The sequence below is a fragment of the Balaenoptera borealis genome, assembly GCF_965194805.1.
Source record: "Balaenoptera borealis genome assembly, chromosome: 3".
Taxonomy (NCBI): domain Eukaryota; kingdom Metazoa; phylum Chordata; class Mammalia; order Artiodactyla; family Balaenopteridae; genus Balaenoptera; species Balaenoptera borealis.
In genome coordinates, this window is record NC_138866.1 from 47,785,429 (window position 1) to 47,812,359 (window position 26,931).

The 26,931-nt window shown below is 44.2% G+C and overlaps 1 protein-coding gene across 1 annotated transcript in view; it reads left to right on the top strand.

Annotated features, from left to right (window-relative positions):
• Positions 1–4,734: 4,734 nt before the first annotated feature.
• The window catches only part of NID2 (nidogen 2), an 80,633-nt gene continuing 58,436 nt past the window's right edge, over positions 4,735–26,931 (top strand). Inside the window, 5 exon segments of the mRNA XM_082384800.1 lie at positions 4,735–6,857; positions 6,860–7,107; positions 7,784–8,092; positions 17,318–17,550; positions 23,258–23,967. Coding sequence (XP_082240926.1) covers positions 6,596–6,857; positions 6,860–7,107; positions 7,784–8,092; positions 17,318–17,550; positions 23,258–23,967 — 1,762 coding nt within the window. The 5' untranslated portion in view covers positions 4,735–6,595.

The following is a 26,931-nucleotide window of genomic DNA, read 5'->3' on the forward strand; positions in this document are numbered from 1 at the left end:
CTACTGCTGAGGGTGGATTTTGGTTAATTTCGGATCAGATTCTCTGCCTGGAACCTGGCACAGCAATGTTCAGTGTGGCAAATCAAAAAAAGCTCTGGAGGCCACAGATATAAACTAACAGAGTTGGACTGCCTGGGTTTGAATTCTGGTTTCAACCCTTGCTGGCTAAGTTTTTGGTCAAGTTGCTTAATCCCTCTCGCCTCAGTTTCTTTATCTGCAAAATGGGCGTGTACAATGGATTAATGAACTCATTCTTATCCGGTCCTTAACTAGAACCTGGTACATTATAAAGGTTCAATTAAGGCTTGCCATGATTATCTTTGGCTTTATTAGCATTGTTCTGACTCATGCACTAACTTCTAGAGGAAGTGACAATGGCCCGCCGGTCACATGAGGCAGAAACAAGGTGATTCAATTCGGTAAGAAGCACAGGATGTCTAGGAAAGCAGCACAGATGAAGCCAAGGACAACAGCCTCTGGAAACACGGCCACAGCCACTACCCAATGAGACAGCGCACACTGAGATCACTCACGGGCAGTCACTCAACTCATTAGAAGTTGACCAGCCCTTATTTATTCAGCATTGTGTTAGACAGCTGTGGGAGTCTTAAAGGAAGTGAAAAACAGGACCTTTGAGGAACTTACCGTCTGGGTAGGGAGAGAAGTCTTTGTGAAGGAGCTGCATGCTGATGTTATAGTAATTAAATGCTAACTTGTACTTGGGGTAGTCACAGGAGGAAAGGGAGCAGTACTGGCCTTTCTGCACTATTCTTTCTATAGGCATCTGATGCCATCAACCGGAATACCTTCAAATATAATCAGCAGTGGGAATCTTGTCTACCAACATAAAAGCCACACCTTTTAATTTCTACTTTCCCCGCAACAATCCAGAATATAATTAATATGTGAAGAAGCAGGGAGTGGGTTGTTTGGGAAAAAGTACAGGAGTTAAGAAAGATTTCTTTACAACACTTTTTCCCCCTTCAAATCAACAGTGGTTTACTAAACAGCCCAGAGGGTTGTAGCAGGTACTGTGCTAGACCCATGAGATTTAGAATATGAGGAAGATCCCATCCTGCCCTCGAGCGCTGGTTCACATTCTAGTGGCCAGGTGGGACTGTCAAGGCCTATCTCTCTTTCCGTGCTCAGGCTTGTGGGAAAAACAGTCTGAAACAGACATTAGAGTGCATAAGAAAAAAGAACACAGAAGAGTGCCATTACAGGAAAACTACAACTGGGGCCCTTTCAACGGGATGAAGGGACAGACATAAAAATGCCATTTCAGTATTTTTGTTGAGGAGCTAAGACAGGAGTGTGCCCAGGTGTCACAGCCACGCAGAGGAGAGGTTCTCTGCCAGAATTTGGGGAGGCTGCCCATGTGATGTGATGTCTGCCCTGAATCCTGAAGGGAAGGAGAGACCATCAGGAGACGGGCAGGGTGTTCCAGTCCAAGAACAGCGTGACCAGAGGAACACCAGAAGCAAAATACTTGTGTGGACGGGGAACTAGAAACAGTTGGGTGTTGCTAAAGGTGTGAGCAGGAAGGTGCAGGAGATGACAGGTGAGGCCAAGCCATGAGGGCCCTTCCAGCTTAAGATTCACCCTAAAGGTGAGGGAGAGCCACCAGAGGGTCTTAGACAGGAATATGTGATGGTCAGATTTGTGTTTGAGATACACATAGAGGAAGGATTTAGCAAAGTATCTGTTAGGATTAGGTACTGCTGCGTGGAACAGTGCTTAAGCCAACAGGGTTTGTTTTCTAAGTCTGGAAGTAGGCAGTTCCTCACTGGCTAAGACACTCACGTCCTTGTTGTCTTTTTGCTTTGCTATCCTTTTGTCCTCACAGTGTCACCTCATGGTCAGAAGATGGCCCTCTGAGCTCAAAACAACACATTTGTGTTTAAGGAAGCAAGAATAGGGAAAGATGCTACTCTTCCCTTTAATCACCAGTGTAAAAGCCCTCCCAGGGACCACCATACTTTGAGGAAACTACTGGTGGTCAGGTCAGGACTATACTAGCTGGCCACCTCTAACTGTAAGAGAAGCTGGGAAATCAGTGACCTTCTTACTTACGTAGTAGATTTGGGCAAGGGAGGAGGTTGGGAATAAGTGGTAGTTTTCAGGTATGGTATGTAGCTAACCTGTAGTTTCTGCCACAGAAGCTAGCAGGTGGGAAATAGTGAGGACCCAAAACAGGGCAATGGTAATAGAGAGGGAGTGGATACTGCTGCCATTAACTGAAACTGAAAACTCAGAAATTCTGAGTAGTGGATCTCATTCTCTTAGATGTCGGTTTGAAGTATCATCCCAAGAGGATATTCAGCAGGGAGTTGGACATAAATGAAAAACTCAAGTGAAGACTTAGGGCTTGGGATATATTTGGAGGTCATTCAAATGTAGGGCATCCCACCTACATTGTAATGACCTTCAAATATATCCCAAGCACTAGGAATTTCTAAGTAGTGAATGGTTTTTCATAGGCCTAACATAATTTTCAATCAATCCTGAGTCTGTGGAGATGGGCAAATTTGCACAACTCTATTTTCTCTACCTGCTAGAACACCCAGCCTGGAATTTAATGGAGAGTAAAGTCATGTAGGGAATCACTGTGTGCAACAAGATCCAGAACATTTTCTGCCAAGGCCACCTCCAGTACAAACATGTACACACACCAGTCCGTGCTATACATAGAACTTGGCCTTGAATACTAAAATCTATTTGCCATACCATGGAGCAAATGTGTTTTCATTCTCTTGATTAAAATAACAGGAAATGTCATCATTCTTGAAGTCATTGTATTTATAACAGAAATATAACCACAAGTATATATATATATATAAAACTTTGGAGACTCTTGCCGAGGTCTATTGGCAAGGCATCTGGTACCATCTGTGGCTTGGGATAAAAACTCCTGCACTTGAGAATCTTACCTCTCAAGCAATTACTCTGAAGATCCAATCCAAGAGGACTAAAAATGTCTAGAGAAAAGTCCTCTATAACTTCCAGCCTGGAAGGGCCTCTGTCTCTTTAGCTAGTCTGGCAGGTCATGGAAATTCTACTCTGGAGCTGGGGATACAAGAGAAATACTTTTTCAGTATTTACTTTTACCAGTGAAATAGCTATGACAGATTTTTTTCTTTTCACCAAGACCCAAAGTGACATTTTAAAGGAGAAACCACTCTTTGGGTACCATAGAGTCTTTTAAAAACAATATTAGAATAAGAGCTCAAAGGAGTGTCTGCTCAAGCACAGCTGTCCAAAGTCTCATACTTCAAAAAGAATTCGGCCACTTTAATGCAGACAGGAGTCAGGACTGCTCATTTCAGCCTCTTCCCTGTTGGATCTACTTCTTCGTATTCAGATAACATCAGATTCGAACCTAGTGACAGCCTCTCAGTTCAAGGGCATTTTTTGCCCGTTTTGCTGTTAAATGCATGCTACATTGCGGCATTGCTCCTTTTTTTTTTTTTTTTCCATATTTATGCTTTGTTTTTGCAACTGCTTATGAGATCCGTAAGGTCAAGGGTCACATCTTGCGCTCTGTTATTTCTTGCAGAGTTGTGTTTGTCATGGTAAACTCCCAGGAAATAGTTGCTGAATGGATGAATGAATGAAAGAATGACAAAAACTGGAGAGCAGTGGTAGGTGAGTCGCTAGGCAGCCTGGTAAAGAGGATTACAAAACTCAGGTCAGATTAGCAGGAAAGGTGGTAGAGGGATGAGAATGTTTCATCTGAGCTGCAGACATGGATCCTAGGCCTAGGTTGCCTTGCTTGGGTTTACGCTTTCAACAAATATTTCTTTAAGGGTCTTCCAACGAGCCAGGCTGGAGTCGTAGCAGGCCCTGAATGAGACCAAGTCCCTCCCTCCAAGTGTTGTAGTGGTAGGGAGGGGGCTATGAGGAGACCAGGGATGGCAGGAGATATGATAATGACAAGCGCTGGGCACATGGAGCAGAGAAGGGGCTTCTATGTTAGACTGGTTTCCAGGAAAGCTTCCTGAAGAGAAGGGTTTTGATTCAAATCTTTAATAAGTTTTTGGCTAGATGAGATTGATTGGAAAAAACATTACAGGTAGAGGGACTAGCATGTGGGGATGTCCAAACCATATAATAGGAGGTTGCCTTTGAGAACTAAAGTCCCAGCTGAAAGGCCAGTGGTGGCCAGAGCTAAAGTTAGAGAGGTAGTCTTGAGCTGCCTTGCAGAGGGCCTTGTGGCAATGTGATTTAGAACTAAAGATCAGAGGTTTAGAAATCAGACACAACTGAGTTCAAGTCACAGCTCTTGTACTTACTAACCATGTAGCAGTAACTGTTCTTTTTTTTTTACCCAGAAATCAAGTCTTGATTTCTTTAGCACAGTGTCTGTCTAGCTCTATCACTTATCTATTGCTGCATAACAAATTATCCCAAACCATAACAGCTTAAAACAACACGGCTTTGGGCTTCCCTGGTGGCGCAGTGGTTGAGAATCTCCCTGCCAATGCAGGGGACACGGGTTCGAGCCCTGGTCTGGGAAGATCCCACATGCCACGGAGCGACTAGGCCTGTGAGCCATAATTGCTGAGCCTCCGCATCTGGAGCCTGTGCTCCACAACAAGAGAGGCCGTGATAGTGAGAGGCCCGCGCACCGCGATGAAGAGTGGCCCCCACTTGCCGCAACTTGAGAAAGCCCTCGCGCAGAAACGAAGACCCAACACAGCCATAAAATAAATTTAAAAAAAAAAACAAAAAAAAACAACATGGCTTTATTAAATTCTCAAGTATCTGTGGGTCTGGAATCTGAGCCCTGCTTAGTGAGGGTCCTCTGCTTCAGGGTCTCTCACTAGGCTGCAGTCAGAGTGTCAGCCAGAGCTAATGTGCCATCTCAAGACATGACTGGGGAAGGATCCACTTCCAAGCTCACTTACATGATTGTTGGCAGTGCCTTGCAGATGTTGGCCAGAGCCTGCCCTCAGTTCCTTGCTATGTGGGCCTTCCCAGCATAATGGCTTGCTTCATCAAAACCAGGGAGAGAGAGTCTGCTAGCAAGACAGATTTAGCCTAATCATTGAAATGATTTCTTATCCCTATTGCCACATTCTTTGGTTTAGAAGTTACTAGGCCAGCCTACTACTCCAGGGGAAGAAATTATGCAAGGGAGTGAACATCAGGAACTGGGGATCATTGGGGGCCATCTTAGGGTCTGCCTGACCCACTAACTTATGGCTTATCACCACTAAATAAATGTTAACTATTATTCTTCTCAGTTGAGAGATTTGCAAAAGCTACAGAAAGCCAGTGAAGGATTTCATATCAAGGAGTAACTTTAGGTGACCTTGGGCAAGTCAAGTCACCTCATGTCTTTGAGCTTCTAATTCCTCCTCAGTACAATGAAAATATCTGTCTCCAAAAGAAAGGAGAACATGTATGCAAACAAAAATACATTTTTGTAACACCAAATGTACAAAATCTCCACAGTCTAAGGAAGCAAACTGCTTTGGGGCAATTTTCCATTTTGTGTTGATTCTGTGAGTCTCACAGTCTGATCTTTCCAAAGTTTTCAGGGCTTGTCCCTGTGGGCCGGTAAGGATTTGTATAACTGGAATAAACACCCACAAAAAGAAATCTGTTTTTTGAGCATCCCTTAAGGCATTTCCAAAGGTTTGCTTTTCCCTTCTTTTTAAATACCTTTGCTTCCAAGGACCCCATGGGGGTCCCGAGAGAGAAGACAGTCTATCTGGGAAATATCAAGCTCTTGATAATAAAATTGGTAATAAAATCTCGTCCGGCTCCTGGAGCTTCGCAGCGGGGATGTGTATGGCAGATGGGGTTCCCGCACACCCTCGCAGCTGGTTTGGAGGTTGTGCGATTTCCAGTCCCGCGGAGAGCTCGGGTTACCACCTCCGTGGGCGGTGTCAAGGGCAGCTTCCATGCCCGCGGGTAGCGGGCGAGAGACCCGGGGTCCCTCCACCGTGGCTCCTGACTCATTTCTGCTTGGTGTCCAAACCGGATGCCTCATTCCATGCCCCAAACAGAGCCGATCACACACTGTCGCGTTTCATGGCCTTCCCGGGTGCGGTTTTCCCCGGGGAAGGTAAACAACGCTCTTGACCCGAACTGGCAGGCATTTCGGCCCGGTGGCCCTGTCCTCCCGGGCAGTACAGCTCTCCCGGGAGGCGGCCTTCGGGAGGGGGACGGAATTTAGGAGTCAGCCCCCCGGCTTCATACAAAGGCGCGCTTCTCCGCAGCGTCTCTGGGTGGAGCGAAGAGGCCGAGGAAGCTGTGGCTGCGACAGTGCCTTTTGCTTCTCGGCCCGAGAGCCTGACCTCGAGGGCGAGGGGCGCCCGGCACCACAGGGCAGGGCACCATCCTCGCCTTGCCAGCCTGGCGGGGCACTTCGCGCCAGCCAGCAGCTGCACAAGCCGCCGCGAGGTCCCCCTTGGCGCTGAGGTCATCTCCTGCAGCGCTGCTGCCTTCGGACCGTGCGGGCCATTTGGTCCCGGAGGCGGGAGTCGCCGGCACCCCTGGGCAGCCTCGAGAGGAGGGTGAGAGTGCCCCCGCGAGATCTCGGGGAGCGGAGGCAGAGGAGAAGTGGTTCCGACCACCCCTGGCCGGGATGTTTCACCCCGCCAGCCCCGCCGGTCCGGTGACCACTGCCTTAGAAAACTTAAACGAGAACCAGATGTGGTGGCCGCTGTCGAACTTTCTCAGAGCCGGCGATTGGTCCCGGGGCCAGGGCCGCAGCCAATCAGCGCTCTGGGAGGGCCCGGAGTCCCGCCCAGCCCGGGACCCCGCCGGGATCCAGGTTGGAGGCCAGCGCGGCGGGGCTAGTGGGCTGGTTGGCGCGGCCAGGACGCGCTCTGCCGTGGGGCAGCCCAGGGCCGAGAGAGCATGCGGGGGGACCGGGCGGACGAGCGGCCCGCGCTGCCGCCGCCGCCGCCGCCGCCGCTGTTGCTGCTGCTGCTGCTGCTGCTGTCCCGGGCCGCGGCGCTGCACCCGGGCGAGCTCTTCCCCTACGGGCAGTCGCGAGGGGACCAGCTCCTGCAGGAAGGCGACGACGAAAGCTCGGCTGCCGTGAAGCTGGCGCTTCCCCTGCGCTTCTATGAAGCCCAATTCAGCGAACTCTACGTAAGTTTAGCTTCTTCCTGGTGCGGGATTCTGCCGATTTCTTGCAGCTTCTGAACAGGCGTCAGTGTAGTGCGGCTCTCAGCGAGCCCCTGCCTTCCGAAGGGAGGAAATAGTCCGCACAGTCGGCTGTCCCCGAGCGCCCTCAGGGTGGGACCTGGCTTTGCAGCGATGCTGTTGCCGGACCCTCTGCTTTTTCCTGCTTCAGGGGGACGGGGGGAGGGGGGGAGGGGTTCAGAATTGTTCGCAGCCGCATAAGCGTCCCAGGCAGAAAAGAAGGTGGGATTGCCAAGCCGGCCAGTGGGGTTTCCAGTTAGGACAGCGAGGAGGCTGTGCACGTCTGCAGAGCTGGGTGTTCCCTCCTCGGACCCGTAGCTTTTTTCCAGGGTTGTGCGGGACGTGTGAAGATAACGTGAACGAGTTTTAGGGCTCCTGGACCTATTGCACCGCGCTTGTGGGCTAGGGGTGACGGGTGGGACGCCGGCTGAAGTTGCGCTGGTCGCCCTGAACCAGGAATCGGTCTCCCAGCCGATGGGGAAGGGGGAGCTTCATGCCCTGGGCGGTTCCCTTCCCTCTTTACGGAGCCAGGGTGGGCGCTCGCGTCCGGACCTGTGGTGGCCCTCCTTGGGCTTCCTGCAACGTACGCGACCGTCACACTTTTGTCCCCCTCGTCCCCCAGGTGGTCACCAACGGCATCATCTCCACCCAGGACTTCCCCAGGGAGACCCAGTATGTGGACGATGATTTCCCCACAGACTTCCCGGCCATCGCCCCTTTCTTGGCCGACATCGACACGAGTCACGGCAGGGGCCGGGTCCTTTACCGCGAGGACACCTCCCCGGCAGTGCTGGGCCTGGCCGCCCGCTACGTGCGCGCAGGCTTCCCGCGCTCCGGCGCGCACTTCGCCCCCACCCACGCCTTCCTGGCTACCTGGGAGCAGGTGGGCGCCTACGAGGAGGCCACGCGCTGGGCACCGCCCTCGGGAGAGGTAAGCGACCAGGGATGCTTGCTTGGCCTCTGTACCAACCGAGGGATGGGCTTGAATTCTGGGCTGGAACCCAGGGACTGGCTTGAAACTTTTCCTGAGTCTGCTCTCCCGCTAAATCTGATGTATAGTTTGATGGCACCAGGGCTGAAGTGGCTTGGAAGGGAAGAAGGCTGTTTTCTCCAAGCTTTCTCTGAGGGTCTGAGAGGTCAATCTTGCAAGGAGAACTGCTTAAGGGATGTGAGTGCCCCAGTGCAGATGCAGAAGGGGTTTATGGTTTGATTGTTTTTAGAATCACCTCATATATACAAGAATTATTTCTAATTATATGTTCATTGAAGGAAACACATCAGAAAATGCTGGCAATTTTAAAAAGAACAACCACTCATTTTCCTACCACTCAAAGATAACCACTGTTAAAACAGTTTCGTGTGCATCTGCCAGAGCTTTTTCCTATCCATATCTGTATCTATCACTGTCTATTAATGATGAGTTCACATTGCACATACGGTTTTGTAACTTTTTTTTCACGAATTAGTAAACTCTGAATATGTTTAGCTGTCAATAAATATACTTCTACAACATCATTGTTAATGTTTGCATATATTCCATCCAGTGGATTTCTCATTGTGCCCAGTGGTCAGCAAGGTTATTTCCAATTTTTCATCATATATTTGTGAAGCACTTTTTCTTTTTTAAGCTAAATCTTTGTACCATGTCACTAGTTGACATTCCAGGAAGCGGAATTGGTGGGCCAGAGTGATGCATTTTTTATAAGGTTTTAATAGCCTTTGCCAAATTGCCCTCCAGGTACCGGTTCACATGCTTCGTACTTTACAGGAGACTGCCCTTGATTCCTTGAATAGTCTCTACCTGAGAAAGTGAAACAACGTAAGCTCCCGGTCATTAGGCTTGGCAGCAACATTTGAGGTACTCCAAATGGACATCAGGTGGCGCCAGGGTGGCTTGGCAAAAGGTGAGCTGCCTCACTCCTGGGGTAGGTAAGGGCTTCCTCCTATGAAATTAGACCTGGATCTAAAATGTCAACTCTAAAGGCTGAAACTCTTTGAGTTTATCTCTATTTTAACTCATCAAAGTGATTCTTAGCTATAGAAAGATGACACATATCCTCCATAGGTTCAGAGAGATTAACTAGCTTGCCCACTCTCAGTGAGTGATTCAAGATGGTGGCCATTCTTATTCTGTGCTCCCTGAGTAAGAGGAATATTTCCTAAAGGCTTTACTAAGCAAAGAGGATCTAGAAATAAAAATCATTTGAATTGATTTTTGCAGTTCATTTTTTGGGGGGTCAGGCAACATCTAGTTTTGTTTACTGAATGATTTTTTAATGCATAGGTTTGACATTTCAGTTATTCAATTCAACAGAGTACATTCAATTCAAACAAATACACTGAGCACCTTCTTTTTTTAAAAAAAAATTTATTTTATATTGGAGTATAGCTGATTAACAATGTTGTGATAGTTTCAGGTGCACAGCAAAGCAACTCAGCCGTACATATACATGTGTCCATTCTCCCCCCAAACTCCCCTCCCATCCAGGCTGCCACATAACATTGAGCAGAGTTCCCTGTGCTGTACAGTAGGTCCTTGTTGGTTATCCATTTTAAATATAGCAGTGTGTACATGTCAGACTCAAACTCCCTAACTATCCCTTCCCCCCTGGTAACAATAAGTTTGTTCTCTAAGTCATTTATACAATGGAATATTACTCAGCCATTAAAAAGAATGAAATAATGCCATTTGCAGCAACATGGATTGTCATACTGAGTGAAGTAAGTCAGAAAGAGAAAGAGAAATATTGTATGCTATCGCTTATATGTGGAATCTAAAAAAAAAAATGATACAAATGAACTTATTTACAAAACAGGAACAGACTCATAGACTTTGAGCACCTTCTTTGTTCAGGGCATTGGTCTAGGTGGAGGGTTGGAGAAAGATGAATAAGGTATGTTGCATTCATTAATTCACTTTTGTCCATAAGTTTAAAAAACATTTAAAGTTTAACATACCTATAATACAAAGTTTAGAAAATAACGTTTATAATTATACTAACCAGAGGTCACCACTGCTAGTATTTTATTGTGTTTTCTTCCAGTCTTCTTTTCTAAACATATATCTTATATGTGACATATTCATATATGTATGTGTATGTAAGTAATTTATATTTAAACATAGTTGAGATTTATTCATCCAACAAACTTTTTTGCACTTACTGTATGTCAGGACATGTAGAGACCGTGAAAGGACACATTCTTTACTCCTAAGGATGTCATAGTTTAATAGGGATATTGATTATTATTCAGTATGATAAGTGAAGTAGCATCTTGACTTAAAGAGATTAACTCTACCCCTCCCTTGTTAGGGGAACTGATCTGGGAAAGTTTCGGTGAGCAATTGTCTTTGCGTCTGAGTTGAGTAGAGTAGAACATTCCCAATAGAAGAGGTAGCATATGACATATCACCCATGGACTATATTGTATAATGTGTTTGGGGCATTCCATGTGGTATCTTATTACTGAAGAGGAAGGGTGGTGGGACATGAGGCTGGGAAGGCCATGGAGCGGGGGCAGATCATGCTATGCTCGGAGTTTGGACTTGGTTCTTTGGCATTGGGCAGCTTTTGAAGGATTTTAAACAGAAGTTTTTTGTTGTTATTTTATTTTTTAAAGAGAGCTCTTTTTGACTGTATTGAGAAGGTAAGGGTTCAATGGAAAGACTGACTACTTAGACAATTATTATATATGTTGTTTATTCAGGATATCTTGTTAATTCTTATAACAACATTTTATCATGCTGTCTTCCCACAACAATGCTGCATGTTTAAGATAAGTACAGCAAGACTTATTGTTTGCCATACCTAGTAAGTTAAGGAAGTTGTCTAGAATTCTGTACATAGTGAGGCAAAGGCAGGTTTAGAATACAGATTTCTTTTTTTTTTATTTTACTTTATTTATGGCTGTGTTGGGTCCTCATTTCTGCGTGAGGGCTTTCTCTAGTTATGGCAAGTGGCGGCCACTCTTCATCGCGGTGCGCGGGCCTCTCACTATCGCGGCCTCTCTTGTTGCGGAGCACGGGCTCCAGACGCGCAGGCTCAGTAATTGTGGCTCACAGGCCCAGTTGCTCTGCGGCATGTGGGATCTTCCCAGACCAGGGCTCGAACCCGTGTCCCCTGCATTGGCAGGCAGACTCTCAACCACTGCGCCACCAGGGAAGCCCCTAGATTTCTTGATTCTTAGGTTTTTGTTGTTGTTGCTTTTACCCAGACTTTTCATGCAGGACCCATTTCCTTGGCACAAGTGATGTAGGTAGACACAACAATAGTTGTACCTTTTCCAAAGACTTCCAATAAATGAGGTTTTTTTTTTTATTGTCTCGATGTGATCTTTCTACCAGAAGAGTCCTTGGAACCATATTTCATTCAAAGGAAGAATGAATTTGGAATGAAATTTTCCAAGGACACTACCAACACCTTATTACTTCCAAATTAGTATTCCAATGCTCTTAAGTGAATTCAGCTGCATCTATCTAATTTTTTCAACAGAGAAAGACAACGTTGAGCTGAGTGAGAGAAATCGGAGAGTTGAGCAGTTGCACAGGATCTCTGGGGCGATGAAGTCACACTAGAGCTTTAGGATTCCAATTTTATCAGGGCTTATTTGAAACTGAAAATTATAATACAGACAAGGTGACTTTACTTTTCTCAGTTTCATCTGCAGCATGGGAATAATGCTTCTGATGTGAAGATAATGACAATAAAAAACATTTTGAAAGAAGTGGTTTATGAAAGGTTATCCAGTGACTTTGGAAGCAATGCTCCAGCCTCAGTCTTAATTTCCTAATCTGTAAAATGAAGTAGCAACGCCTACCTTACGGGACTGTTGTGAGAATTCACTAAGGTGACATTTTAAAGTAGCCATTATGGTCCCTTAGACTCAGCAAGTGCATATGCTCAGCCAATCTGTGTTCCCCTACATTGAGTTGATGGGACCAGATTCTGGTTCTTTTATTTCTCTATTTCTCTGTCTTGTAAGGATGCTGTGATGTAAGTCCTCTACTTAAGGACTCTTTAAATACAAGCTTTTCTAAATTCCAACTTCTGTCTAGGCCTTTTTATGGTGGGGGCAGAGTGGGAGAAGATTTGTAGAATCCATCTCTTTTCTAATTAAAATCAATCTTCAGATGTTGCCATATGCTGAGTTGGCTTCAGAATTTGTTTCATTTAGAAAGGAGATATTCTGTTTGGAGAGAGGATGTTTCTTTAATTACCCACATTGAAGTTTCTTCTGAATACTTTGAAGAGCTCTGTGACATGAGTTCTCGTTTTAATAGTTCTTTGGAGATAGATTTTGGCAAGCAATAATCTACTTTGCTTGAAGGACTGTGTGAATTCTACATGGCCTTCTTAAACCTTGGCATACTAACTTCATGTTGCAGAGTTACTGGAAACTTGAAGATATCAGAGGAATGGCATCTTTACCATTTAAAACTATTTCAGATGTTGCCCTTTCTCGACATGGATGTTCGTGGTGGGTGTGACAGGATGCGGTACCTGATACTGCAAGAATATCAAGGTGTTACTGCATCTAAAAACATATCACCAAATGGTGTTTATCAACTCACTCAATCTGAGACTCCTTGAACTGTCATAGGTACTTCACAGAGCAAAGTCACGGTATTGACCTTCAAAGAACTTATGGGCAGGAGACATACTGCCCATATGTTTACTTTAGCTGTGTTTTTTTTCCAGAGGTGGGGTAGGTGAGACTGTTGTTTTGTTGTTGGTTGAAGGATGAAGGGGGATAGGGAATTGGGCTACATAGATCTGTGTGGTACAGGGAATGCATTGTTGACCTGTATTAAGTTGGGCTGAAAGAATGGATATTGAGAATGGGGCAGCAGGACAGATTGTTCTGGCCTAGGGTGTGTCCTGGGGGAAGGCCAAGAGAGCTGAGGCTGGAGAAATGGATGAAGGCAGGTGTGGTGCAGTAACATAAGATAAGCAGAAGACTTCCCAATGGAGGCTTCACCATGGGGAGGGAGGCATGCTGACTTGTTTCAAGGAATGATAGTCATTGACAGAGAGGGTTGGATCCAGGGAGAAAATGAGAGGTAAAAGCAGGACACTGTTGTAGCTTTCTGAGCTCTGAAGCTGAGGTCCAGAAGAGGGGAGGTCTACAGTCTACCTGAAAGAGTTTAACCTCTGTCTGAGATATAGCTATGCAGACATAGAGAACAGAGACATATATGGAAATTGGTTAAAGAAATGCTGAAGTTTTGCTAAAGACTAAGTGTCAGGAAGGTTATAATATTAGTGATGTGATAGTACTGAGCATTTATTTTTGAATTTTTGGCAGGATCTGTAGGATTTAGGGAAGAAAGAAATGAACGCGGGAAAATCATGCATATGACAGTGACCTATAGGTAATGGGAGATGGAGAAATATACTAAGGAATGGAGATTACTGTTCACACCAAACACTGGAGGCCAGAAGTCAATGACGCTATGACTGTAGACAGCATGTGACCCTAGAGAAGACAGGGAAGAGAACTTTGTGACGTGTGTCGGAGACACCCTACTTCTTAATTTTCATTGTAGTTTTTGTAAACCACTCTAGGCAAACCCCTTTGGGACATGGATGTCACCGTTGTGATTTTTTGGCCAGATGGCTGAAATTAATTAAATCAGTTGCAAAAATCAGGAGCTCATTGAGGGGCATGTTTCCTATTTATCAGCCTGGCTCTGCCAAGCATCAAGTCAACACTGATTAGCAATGTCCCACACCTGGGAGGGAGAGCCCAGCGCTGCCTGATTTCTGCCGAGGGCTCTGGCTTTTCTCTCTTTCTGATAACAGGATGGCAGACCTTGAAGCTCCGAAGCACTGGCCCTGCTCCTCTTCCTCCCTGGGATCCTGAGGGAGTTGGGAACTGGTGACCCTTTTGTGGGGTTTGGCAGCCCATCTGAGGCTTTCCCTTCAGGGACAGAGCATGTGGGGTTCTTGCGAAGACTTTTCTCCAGGAATGTGAAGACCTTTCCGGTCTGGAAGCCTGTCAAGGAGTGCTCCTGGGGGAGGAGCCCTGCAGGACATCATGAAGAGGGCTCTTTAGCGATTAGATGTAGAATTTTGTGGAACGGAGAGAACTTTAAAAGTGATCATTTGGTATGAGGGTGGTTTTTAAACAGCCAAACTTTTTTGGCCGGTCTCTGGGATCCTATATTCTATTTAAAATTCTTCTATTTGCCTATTTCGGTGGAGACAAGTAGATTAAATAAATGCTTGCCACCTGTAGTAAGTGCTTGTCTCAGGATGGCATATAAAAGACATTGAATAAATTTTCATTGAAATGAACTTGTTGACTGGCTGAAAGAATGAATAAAATAAAGTGCTAAATACCCAGACCCCACAGTAAAAAGCCAGACTCTCCCCTTCACAGCTCTGTTTACTTTTTCCCTCCCCTCCCATCCCCTTCAATTCCTTCACAATCTATGGGACCTCCTTATCTTATAGAATTTCTCTAGACTTAGAACCAGGATTCCTACTATCTGACGTTTATTGTGGGCAATCAATGCCAGGAACTTTGAAAGCTTTGCTTTTTAAAACAGAATCTGTCTCCTTCCTTAATTACCTTTCTTTCTCTAGTTGAACTTTATTTGGACTAATGTAAAACTGAAGTTATTGAATCTCCATTAATCGATGATGTACTGAATAGCATATACTCTGTATAGACATGATACAGGACAGCCTTTGTTTACATTTGGCAGAAGTTATGGCTTCCGAGCTTTGAGAAATTCTAGAAAACATCCCTTGCCTTTTGTTTTTGGAAAAGTCAGGCTTTCCGGATGAAGCAATCAACAACGACAACAGTAACAAATATATGAGCACTGCCCCCTGCCCCCCATCATTAAGTTTCTGAACTTAAAGAAAGAAAGAAAGAAAAGCAAAACCCAAGCCAAGCAAGGTGACCTTTTCTGTGTTGGAGATCTAAAAGAAAGTTTGGATAGTATTTTGGTTTTTTTCTGGAAAAGCATTTTAACACCTGAATTTCTTTGTCTTGTAAGCAAACCCTCAAAACTGTACTTTGAAATTAAACATAAGAAAGAAGAATCAACACTAGGAAAGAGCTTGACCACCGTATGGGGAAGGACCCAGGACAGAACAAAATGCAGGCCCATGCCTCTTGTTTGCTGTTTCATTTAGTAAAATGTGATGTGCTTCTCTCTGCCTAATTTTGTCCGTCTAGCAAAATGGGGAAACCGTGCTACTTATCAGTAAATAACGTTTCTAGGAGCCACATTGTTTAGGAAGTGGTGGTATTTATAAATACCTCCCCTGCTGCCTGCTAAATTGTAAACGGAGTGGGATTTAGTGAGAGAGGTGTTCTCAGAGACCTTAATATAACATCTTTTTTAAGATACTCAAGCACCATTAACTGATTATTTGGGTGGGGGGAGGTAGCTGGATGTAGGTAAAGGCAAAAATGTGTCTTGTTGAAAATACGAGAGTAAGTTGAACTTTAAGGAGTGATTCTACAAGGACCTGGGTGCTGAGTCTGTGGCTAACTCAGGCTCCTGGCCTCTCTTTCTGGTCTGCTTTGGCTTCTGCAGTGTTTATTAATGTTCACAGGCAGCCTCTGCAACGCCTCCCCACCCCAGCCCTTAAGGTGTTGGGTCCACGCCCTCCTCTCTGGCCTCCACTACCTCCTCCAGCAATTCTCCTAGAATCCCAGCCATGGTTGCTTCCCTGTCCTAAGCTCTGAGACTGTCCTGGGCAGCGGCTGCGTCCTTTGTTCCTTGGCCTCTTTGTGCCAAGCATACTGTCGAGTGCTTAGTAGGTACCTGGCTGTTTGAAGTAATGTACAAATGAATTAATGAACTGAGTTTACAAATATGTAAGCAGCTAACTGGGCAAAACGAGGTGAGTGCTAATTTGAAACACTGAGATGCTGCAGAGGGTCAGAGAACAGCAATAAATCTACAGGGAATTGCAAAACCCCTCAGAGGGGCGGCATTAGAAGGTCAGGAGTGTTTCCAGGCACAGGAAAACGTGAGCAAATGTGCGGAAGCATCAAAGTACATGGGACAAATGGACAATATTAAATAATCTGGTGGAGATGCAGGGGATCTGAGCCTGAGAAGAGAGTTTGCAGCTTATAAATCACCTGAGATGGCCGGCCAAGGAGTGGTTGGGACAGCCTGGTGGTGTAGGGCAGGGACCCTGGCCGGCCTGCCACCGCATACTAGTAGCTGACCTTAGGCAGATCTCTTAGCCCCTATGTCTTTGTTTCCTCATCTGAGAAATGAGGGTAGGGTAACTCTGGTGCTGGTGTCAAAAGGTAGATGGGGGCTTCCCTGCTGGTGCAGAGGTTAAGAATCCGCCTACCAATGCAGGGGACATGGGTTTGAGCCCTGGTCCAGGAAGATCCCACATGCCACGGAGCAACTAAGCCCATGCGCCACAACTACTGAGCCCGCGTGCCACAACTACTGAAGCCCATGTGCCTAGAGCCTGTGCTCTGCATGCAACAAGAGAAGCCACTGCAGTGAGAAGCCCGCACAGCACAACAAAGAGTAGTCCCCGCTCGCTGCAACTAGAGAAAGCCTGTGCGCAGCAACGAAGACCCAACACAGCCAAAAATAAATAAATAAAATAAATTTATAAAAAAAAAAAAGTAGATGGAAGAGAATAGAGAGTAAGGCTTTGGGAACAGTAAGGAGGCCTTTTGATCAGCCAGTGCCTCATACCACCCCTGCCCATAATGGGCATTCAATAAATAAGTGAATGAGTGAATGAATGAATGAATGAATGATCCAGATGAGTGCCCAGGGCAGAAAACTAGGGCAGTGGCTGTGGGAATGTACAAGTTAATTTTGCTACTTGCTCTCAGCTCTGAAAGAAGTTTGGATGAAAGAAGTTTGAAACCTTAAAAAATAGCTTTATTTTTTTTAACCAGCGTTTTTTTTGTACCTATGCATATTTCAACTATTAATCTAAATTGACGAAAGATGATTATAACAATAATATAGCTTATGTAATTATGTTTATAACTTGGAGAGGAAATTTAAAAGAATATTATGTGTAAAAACAATTTAGAGAAATCCTGAGAAGGGGGACAACCCTTTGCATTTTATAATGCTTTGCTTGCATTTTGGGGGGGTTTTTTTTGATTTTTGTTTGTTTTATTTAGAGTATTTTCTTTTTTTTTTTCACAGCTGAATACTTTCCAAGCAGTTTTGGCATCTGATAAGTCTGACACCTACGCCCTCTTTCTTTATCCTGCCAATGGCCTTCAATTCTTTGGAACCCGCCCCAAAGAATCTTACAATGTCCAGCTCGAGCTTCCAGCCCGGGTGGGCTTCTGCAGAGGGGAGGTCGATGACCCGAAGAGAGAGGGACCATATTTCAGCTTGACTAGCACTGAACAGTCTGTGAAAAATCTCTACCAGTAAGTAACATAGGGCTTACGCCCTTTCCTGTTGGAATGTAAAGACCCTTAGGAGCTACCTAAACTTGAGTGGCCCTACCCATTAAATATCATCTCCGTGGTTTCTAAGCAAGGGGTCAGATCAAAACCAGGAACTAGGCTAGACCCTGGGAGGAGCACGTTGACCAAAATATAAACAGTCCTTTATTTTTCCTGCCCTATTGGCTATAGATACCGGAAACAGAACTCTGTGTGTGTGTGTGTGTGTGTGTGTGTGTGTGTGAGCACAGCCACTGAGGCTTGCTATGGAAAACATTGCCCTTGGAACCACATAAAAATACCCAGTAATACAACTGCCCAGGTTGAGGTTTTTCCAGGTTAATCGTTTCATAGCTGGAGACGTTGTGAGTTAGTCTTTTGGACGGAGAGGTGTTAAAAGTTAAGAGTAGTGTAATTTGGGAAAAAAAAAAGGAAAACCAAACAAACAGATTGGTAGATTTTTGGAAGTCTCAGGATTTCTCAGTGGCCTCATTATCTGAAATCGTCTGGAGGGTTTTCCATGCAATGTCTGGGACCAGGCACATTCCTTAGTCCCATCACATAGATCACTCTGCTCGTGCACATCGTGCCCAGTATCTGGGTTAGCACCTGTTGATATTTAATAATTTCCAGGCTCTAAAAAAATACCTCTGCGTTTATCCCTTCCCTGAATACTGGTCTAGAAGCCAGACGGAATATATTGGTTACCTGGCCTCCCTTGGCGCCTCTAAGTTTCGTTACATGATTCCTGGGTATTGGAACATCTTACACTTTTGCATGCCATCTGCTTTACTCAGAGACGAGAGAGCGGGCCCTACAACCAAATAGGGTTACTCAGAGCTGACATTTATTGAGAGCTTACTGTATGCCAACCTTGTGCTAAACACTTTCTAGAAGTTCTCTTAATTAAAACTCAACAAGAATCTCAGGGGGTAAGTTCTTCTCTTTTCTCAATGTGACACATGAGCTTAGGGAAGTTAAGTTCCCTATAATCTCAAAGTTATGAAGTGGCAAAGCCAATATTCAACCACAAGTCTGGAGCTCTGAACTACTTATTTTATGCTGAATCCTGGCCTGCTTTCCCCTTCTCATGACTCATGTCGGACATCTTTTGAGCTCCACCAAGGTTGCCTTTTAGTCTTGACTCTGGAGAAAACTTAGCTCCTTGTTTTCTGTCCCCTGGTTCCACCCTCCTCTTCTACTCTGGAGCCCATAGGTTCTCTGCCTCTCAGACATTATCGAGAGCTCACCATGGGCCAAGGGCTGGAAAGAGAAAGATGTCTAAGGCCCAGGCCCTGCACGCAAGCAACCTGCACTCTCCTAGAGCAAACGGACAAACTACAGTTCCAGAGAATGGGAGTAAGTGCTAACACCTCCTCAGGGTACAGGAGGCAGTGAGGGCCGAAAAGCCGGAGGGAAAAAGCAGGCGTGTTCCCCCCACCATAGCCGTAATGGCCTCTAAGAACTCACACAGACACATGCACGCACACACGTACACATATACACCACTTCCACTTACCTCCCTCCACGCCTACCTCATCTTTATCTCTCATGCTTCATAGAAACCTCTGAGTTGCTTGATTGAAAGTGGAAGATATGGGGCCAAAATGACCAGCAGAGGAATTTTTCTTTAGTAGAATCTGTACTTAGTATAAAAACTAAAATAAAGTACAAACAATGCTGAGAAATGTGAAATAAAAGTAAAAATTACCCATTCTCACTACTTCAAGTGATAACCATTATTAACAGTCATTCCAGAATTTTAGGTTTATGCAAAACCTTTTTCAAAACCAAAATGGTTCTTTTGTTATACATATGGCATCTTCCCATTTATCACTGTCTATGGGTGTCTTTCAGTAAGATATCTGTTACATTATTATTTGAACGCTATAAAACATGGCATCATATATAGCCTGTATTATTAAGACAATAACTTATTGATGAACATTTAACTTATTTCTGGTTTTTCCTTTTATAATTATTGTTTCAGTAAACAAAATAATACACATTGCTCAGATGCTCGTCTTAAAGATAAATTCTTGAAAGTAGAATTGCTGAGAAAGGATATATGCAGTATAACATTTTAATGAATGCTAACCAACTGCCCTTCAGAAACCCTGCACCAACTTACGTTCTCACCAGTAAGGAGGGCTGTGATCAACAGTGTCTGTTTCCTACAAGCTTCTAATCTTTCTAGTATTTGTGAATCTGATAGGTGTAAAATGTTCATATTTTCACTCTAATTTCTTTGATTACTAGTAAAACTGAACACCTTTTCATATGGTTAATAGCCATTTCTTTGCTATTTTCTATTGAGGTATTTACAAAGACCTTTAACAAATAAGAAAAAACCTAGTAAAGATATTTCCTCTCAAATGCTGTGAATATTTTTATCTAGTTGTTCATCTTTAAAGTTAGTTATGATCTAGAAGGTATAAGTTTAGGGTTGTCAAAGTTATTGGCCTTTTCCTTTATGATTTCAGGTCTTGGTATTACTCTTAGAAAGGCCTTCTGTACCTCCAAATTATAGAAATGTTCCTCAATTTAATCTTCTATTTTACATTTATTTATTTATTTATTTATCTGGGTGTGTGTGTGTGTGTGTGTGTGTGTGTGTGTGTGTTTTATTGAAGTATAGTTGATTTACAATGTTGTATTAGTTTCAGGTGTACAGCAAAGTGATTCAGATATATATATATATATTTTTCAAATTCTTTTCCATTATAGGGTATTACAAGATACTGAATATAGTTCCCTGTGCCATTCAGTAGGTCCTTATTGGTTATCGATTTTATATATAGTAGTGTGTATATGTTAATCTCAAACTCCTAATTTATCCCTCCCCGCCTTTCCCCTTTGGTAACCATAAGTTTGTTTTCTATGTCTGTGGGTCTGTTTCTGTTTTGTAAATAAGTTTAGTTGTATCTTTTTTCTTTTTAAGATTCCATATATAAGTGATATCATGTGATATTTGTCTTTCTCTGCCTGGCTTACTTCACTCTGTATGATAATCTCTAGGTCCATCCATGTTGCTGCAAATGGCATTATTTCATTCTTTTTTATGGCTGAGTAGTATTCCATTATATATATGTACCACATCTTCTTTATCCATTCATCTGTCAATGGACATTTATGTTGGTTCCATGTCTTGGCTATTGTCAATAGTGCTGCAATGAACATTGGGGTGCATGTATCTTTTTGAATTATAGTTTTCTCCAAATATATGCCCAGGAGTGAGTGGGATTGCAGGATCATATGGTAACTCTATTTTTAGTTTTTTAAGGAACCTCCATACTGTTTCCCATAGTGGCTGTTATCAATTTACATTCCCACCAACAGTATAGGAGGGTTCCTTTTTCTCCACACCCTCTCCAGCATTCATTAGTTAAAATTTCAAAAATATGCAGAAAAGTGGAGGGAGTCATCTAGATTTACAAGCTGTTGACATTTTGCCATCTTCATCATTTTTTTTCTTTTTTGCATAAGTGATTTAAAGTAAGTGACACACAGCATGCCATTCACTCCTCAATGCTTCAGTATGCATCTATAAAAAGTAAAGTTATTCTCCTAGTCAATGGAATTGTTGTCTTCCTCAAACTTGTCTCATAATTATAAGCTCAGAGGTCATAAATTATATAATTCATAGTGTGTTTGTCATAACTCTTCTTCTGCACATTTAAATATGAATGTACACATTTGTATTTTTTGAGATTACACTTTCCTACCTCCTGGAAGACAGTAGTTACTAAGTACTTATTACATGCAGGGCCCCATGCTGAACATTTTATGTGATTTTCTAACTTAATCCTCCTAACAACCCAGGGAGGCAGGCACTGTCATCTCATTTTGTAGCCTTGTTTTCCTTTCTAGGAAATAAATTAAGTTCTTTCTGTCGCTAAGCTTTCCAAATGACCTTGGATTTTAGGATAAACTCAAACTGGCTACTTTCTCATCATGCACAGTGACAAAAGCCAGGGTAGTGATTTATATTTAATTAGAAGATTATTTTATTTAGCTTTTATCTGTCATAATTTGTATTTTCCTACTCTTTTAAGCTTTTATAGTTTTCTGTTTCTGACTTCAAGAAGAAATTTCACAGCTGCAACACCTCTGATGTGATAATAAACTCAACATCCTCAGATCTTCAGAATTCTCTCTTATCGTCTTCAGCGTTCCTTGCTTGCTTGCCAAAAAGCACCGGCATTAATTCTTAGAACCGACCAAGTCTACATAGCATACTGCACAAAGGATCACAGTTTTGCTTTCTATGCTCCTGTTTCCCTGAAGTAATTCCAACAGCAGCAGTGGCAACAACAACAATATACAAGGGGGTGGGGATTGATTGATTGATTCTTGGAATTGTGTTAAAAATATTATTGCTATGGGAATCCACATGAATATGATGAATACCAACCTAAATGAGCAAAAGTCTCTTGTCCCTATATGACTGAATGAATTTCCTGTTGTCTTATTAGTCATTAACTGATTTCTCATGGACTGACTTTTGAGGAAATCCCACAGCATGAGAGACTTAGAGCCTGGTGTTTGGGCCATATGCCAGAGAGTACAGAAATGGGTGTATTCAAGCCAGCCAGACCCTTTGTTCCTTCAGGTTTTTTCTTATTTTTTTTGAAATTGTGTATGGAGTTATCCTCTTTGGAATGTATCACTGACTAAAATAATGGATTGCTGGGATATTTGGAAGGCTGAATGGAACCCATGTTCTTTTCTAGTGGGGGAAACGCGTGAGCTCCCTGGCTGCAGATGTTTCTGGATAACTCTCACCTGTGACCCGTGGCAGTTTGATTAACTTGCTTTCTTATTTTCCCCTTAACTTTGTTCTACATTTGCTCAACATTTTTGAGACTTAGGCATTTCTATTTGAATTTTTTGACATGGCTTCACCAGTCTCTGTGAATTAGTTGATTGATTAATCCACGTGACTAAACCCCAAAATGTCTCTAACATTCTGTAATGTAGAGTAAGATAATTAGGATGTGGATTGACTCTAGTGTATTAGCTTTCTGACGTAATGTGGATGTTCAGAACACGGGCTTTGGTGGTAGTGTTGAATTCAAGTCCAAGCTCTGTCAGTTATTAATTGTGCAACCTTAAGAAGATTAATCTCTCTAAACCTGTTTTCTCCTCTGAAAAATTGGGCATGATCACTTCCCCTACCTTGCAAGTTGTGTTGAAGAATGTTAAACACTTGGCATGTAACTAACTCTCAAATAAAAAATATTGTTTAAGAGTTTGGCAAAAATGTTTAAGCATATGTTTTCTTGAGTTTGTTAAAAGTAGAGGAAGGATAAAATATTCCCACATTCCCTGTTTGTTTTCAAATAGCCATTTAGATAAAACGTGTAGAGCAGAATTCTGATTTGAGGGTCTGGCAGTTCTGATTTGAGGGTCTGGCATAAAACATGTAGAGCAGAATTCTGATTTGAGGGTCTGGCATTGGGTAGACACATGGCCTTTGAAACCCATTGTTAAATAAGAGGTAGTTTACATCAAAATTCCAGTATAATCTTTAGTTACCGTGTAAGTCTGGTTTTATTTGGGTTTCCTGCCAGTGAAAACTCTGAATCTGATCTTAATAGTCTTTCAGTTTTAAAATAAATCGCTCGCCTTTGTGGGAAGGTGGTGGATGGACACTTTTGTGACAATGTCCTGTTTCCTTTTTATTTAGACACAGCAACCTGGGGATTCCTGGAGTGTGGGCCTTTCATATCGGCAGCACCTCCCCGTTGGACAATGTCAGGCCAGCGACAGTTGGAGGAGACCTTTCCAAAGCCCACCCTTCGGCTCCCCTGGGACATTCCTTCAGCCGTGCTGCGGCCCTCGAGGGTGACTACACTGAGGACAATTTGGATTATTATGATGAGAACGAGGAGGACGTCGAATACCCCCCCGGTGAGCCAGAGGAGGCATCGAATGGCCACAGCACAGTCGATGTTTCCTTCCACTCGGAAGCTGATTCGAGGCCGTTAGGAGGTGGGATCTCTCCCCCAGATTCTGAGCTGGCCTCCCCTTTGCCACGTCCAACATCTAGGGATGGGCCTGAAACAGACTCTGCCACCTTGAACCCTCCAACCAAAGAGGGGAGACCTCAGGGGGAGACAGATGCCCCGGATTTAAAAGGCCGAGTTGAGTCTTCTGAACAGCCAGCGACCACAGTCCCTGCTCCAGCAGAGACTGGAGATTCACTGGATCCTTCCCAGCAAGCCCCGCCTCCCTACCCAGATGGACGGGCACAGCCTGCAGACAGAGATGTTCCTCCAGCCCATCCAGGAGGAGAGGCGGTTCTTCCAAATTACCCCGGGCCGGATCACGCTCCACCCCTGGGTCGCAGGAGGCAAGTGGTCGGAGTGGAGGACGACATCAGTTCCAACACTGAGGGTAAGTGGGTTTGAACCCTGGGTACTAAGCATTCATTGAAACAATGCTGGTCTTCCAGAGAGTCGTGAATTTTCTCTCAAGCGAGTTGAGGGAAGAGTTTCGCAAAAAGAAGCTTGGGACTGATTTCTAAAACCCATTGTTTCAGGAGATAGAGTATCTTTCCTTTGCCAAAGAAATCTTGGCAGGCAAATTCTGTTTGGAATCTCTTGACCATTACTAATGTTTTATTTATTTATTTATTTATTTTTAAAATGGGCCTCATGAATCCCATGGGGGAAGAACTGGGGTTGCTCGTGCCAGCTGTGCTCTCACATGGAATGAAGTTATTTCAGTCTGAAAGTTCAGCAAAGGTAAAGCGTTTTGAGGCTTCGCACACATTACGGGAATGGAGGGCTTCAGGCTTTAGTTTCAAGCAGCGGGTTGTGCTGGCTCGGATGAACATTCCGGATTCTTCCTCTGTGATGGGATGACCCCGGTGCTCCCCTCGCTTAGAGACACGGCAGTGGGGTGTGGGAGAGGGGACCCCTGGGGAGAGAAAGCTGCGAACCACCTGTGTCTTGTCAATTCTGGTTCACGGCTGTGCAGCTGTGCTAGTCAGCTCCCCGGAGACTTGCCCTCATTTCATGACTCACTGACCAGAGCGAGGGGCCAGCAGAGAAATGCCCAGGGGAGGTGACGGTTCATTAATACAGACACGGAGCCCATGTCACCTTCTACTGAAGGCGAGACTTGTCATGTCAGCTCTTTCTTCCCCGTCAGGGATGTAAACACCTGAATGGGAAACTGGCCACGGATTCATCCCATTTGTTCCAGGGACTGCTCATCTGACCTCTGACGGGAGGAGAGAGGTCAGAGGTGAAAGCGTTCTTTAGGACCTTTGTTTTTTTCCTTCACCTTTTCTGTTTCCCATACTTTTTATGGTAAAACAGGTTGACCTAGCAGAGGGTCTTCCAGGTGGTTCTGCTGTGGTCCTGATCTGCAAGAATTTGCTTGAAGAAGCCCTTCTTTCAGGAGAGGTGAAACTGTTTTGTGACTGAGGCAGCATTGTGTAATGATTACAGGGAGAACGTTGGTGTAGGTTTGAATCCTGGCTGTCACGCTGGCTGGTTGACACTTTATGTAGTCTCCAAACCTCCAGTTTCTCCTAAATTTGTCGAGAGGATTAAAAGAGATAACGAAGTTCTTAAGCTAGCGTCTGTACTAGTTGGATCTTAATAAATGGTGACTGCTGTTACTAATTATAGAGGATTTAAAGCAGTGGGAATGGGGGTGGGGCGGTAGAGAATGAAGAGCGGGCTTGTTAAATACTTGTGCCTTAATTTGTGCCTAAGGACCACATTTCTCTCAAGTTGAAGATGTGAAGTTTATTGGAAGGCTTCAGAACCTTCACACCCTTCTGATAGTCTCCTGAGTTTTCAGCCTAAGTGCCGTATATCTAAACAAAACGTAAAGCCAAGTATCAAAGACACTTTGATCAAAGAGATTTTGAGGTAAAGATGTGCTCCTATGTGGTCTTTTCATTTGTGGGTTGTGATTTCCTGCCCTGGGAAGAGCTTGGAATATTAGTTGCAGTGAGTTGTTAAAGGGTTAAGAAGAAGGGGCTGCACATCCTGCTTTGAACTGTGAAGGGCTGCAAAAGCTGGAATAGCTGTAGGGGTCTAGGGAACTGGCCGTAGAGAAAAACAGGCAGCAGCCAGAACCCTCGCGGGGCATGAACTATGTATGATATTTATCAGCTTCTGGATGACGTCTACCACTGACATCTTAGAAATGGCAAAATGCCTTCGAAACAGCTGGTTAATACAATGAAACATTTAGGGAAAAAAATCTAACTAGAAGTTTTTGAAACGCGAAGAAAAAAGAAATCAACCACCATATTAGCAGAGAGGGAAAGCTTTAAAACTTGAAAGCAGAAAGGGAAAAATAGGTGAACCTCTGGTTTCACCTCAGGCTTTAGGAAGACTCGGTATCCATGGGGAATTTGTTCCAGGATCCCCCCGCAGATACCAAAATCTTTGGATGCTCAAGCCCCTTAGTCAGCCCTCCGTATCCATGGTTCTGCATCCTCAGGCCCCCCAAAATGCGGGTTCCCCTAACCGCAGATCCTTAACATTGCACAGGATCCGCCGTTCCTTGAATCCGCGGAGATAGCGGGGAGCTGACTGTATAGAACCATGCAATTGTTAATTACTTGGTTTTTCTTGGCAGTGAACTTTGTTTTTTCAAACAAAACGTTGGCATCCCAGAGGTCCATCAGGCAAAAGTGGACTCCCTCTGGGAAAGCCGGTGGGCGGGGTGGCAGAGACTCCCACCAGAGAGCGCCTGCTAACTGTCCAGCCTCAAGCCATCTTGCCCAGCTTTTCCTACTGATGCAGTGGAGGAGTGTGGATTTTGGTGTTTGATGGACTTGAGCTTGACCCCCAGCTCTGCTATGTGGTTTGGAATAAGACATTTTCTCTGTTTGACTCTCATTTTCTTCAGCTATAAAATGGAGATAATGTAGACCTCATCAAAGAGTGGCGAGAATTAAAATTGGGCATGGAAGCACCGTGCCCAATAAATTTTAGTTTCCCCTTGAATCTTCATAGCAGTCAGCTTGGTAAACCAAGAAATTAAAATTTAAAGCCCTCCCCCCAAATATCTCTCCCTTCTCTTTTAAATTTTTTTTTCCCCCTTAGGGACTCTTTTTATAGACTTTTTGTTGAGAAATCTAGATTCTTTTTAGATCATGTCCACACCAGGCAAGAATGTCCCAATTTCACTCTAGTTCTAGCCTCGATCGTATTATTTGCTTTGTTCTGTTTTCATAGACCACAGAACCGGCAGTAAATTGGATGCACAAGCTTTCTCTGTCTCAGGGGTCTTACTTCTCCAAGCAGCTCTGGAAGCTTGTTGTCAAACCAAAAGTTACCTGAGCATCTGCCATGTGCCCTTCTCTGACCGGGGCACTAGTGGAAGTTTTCA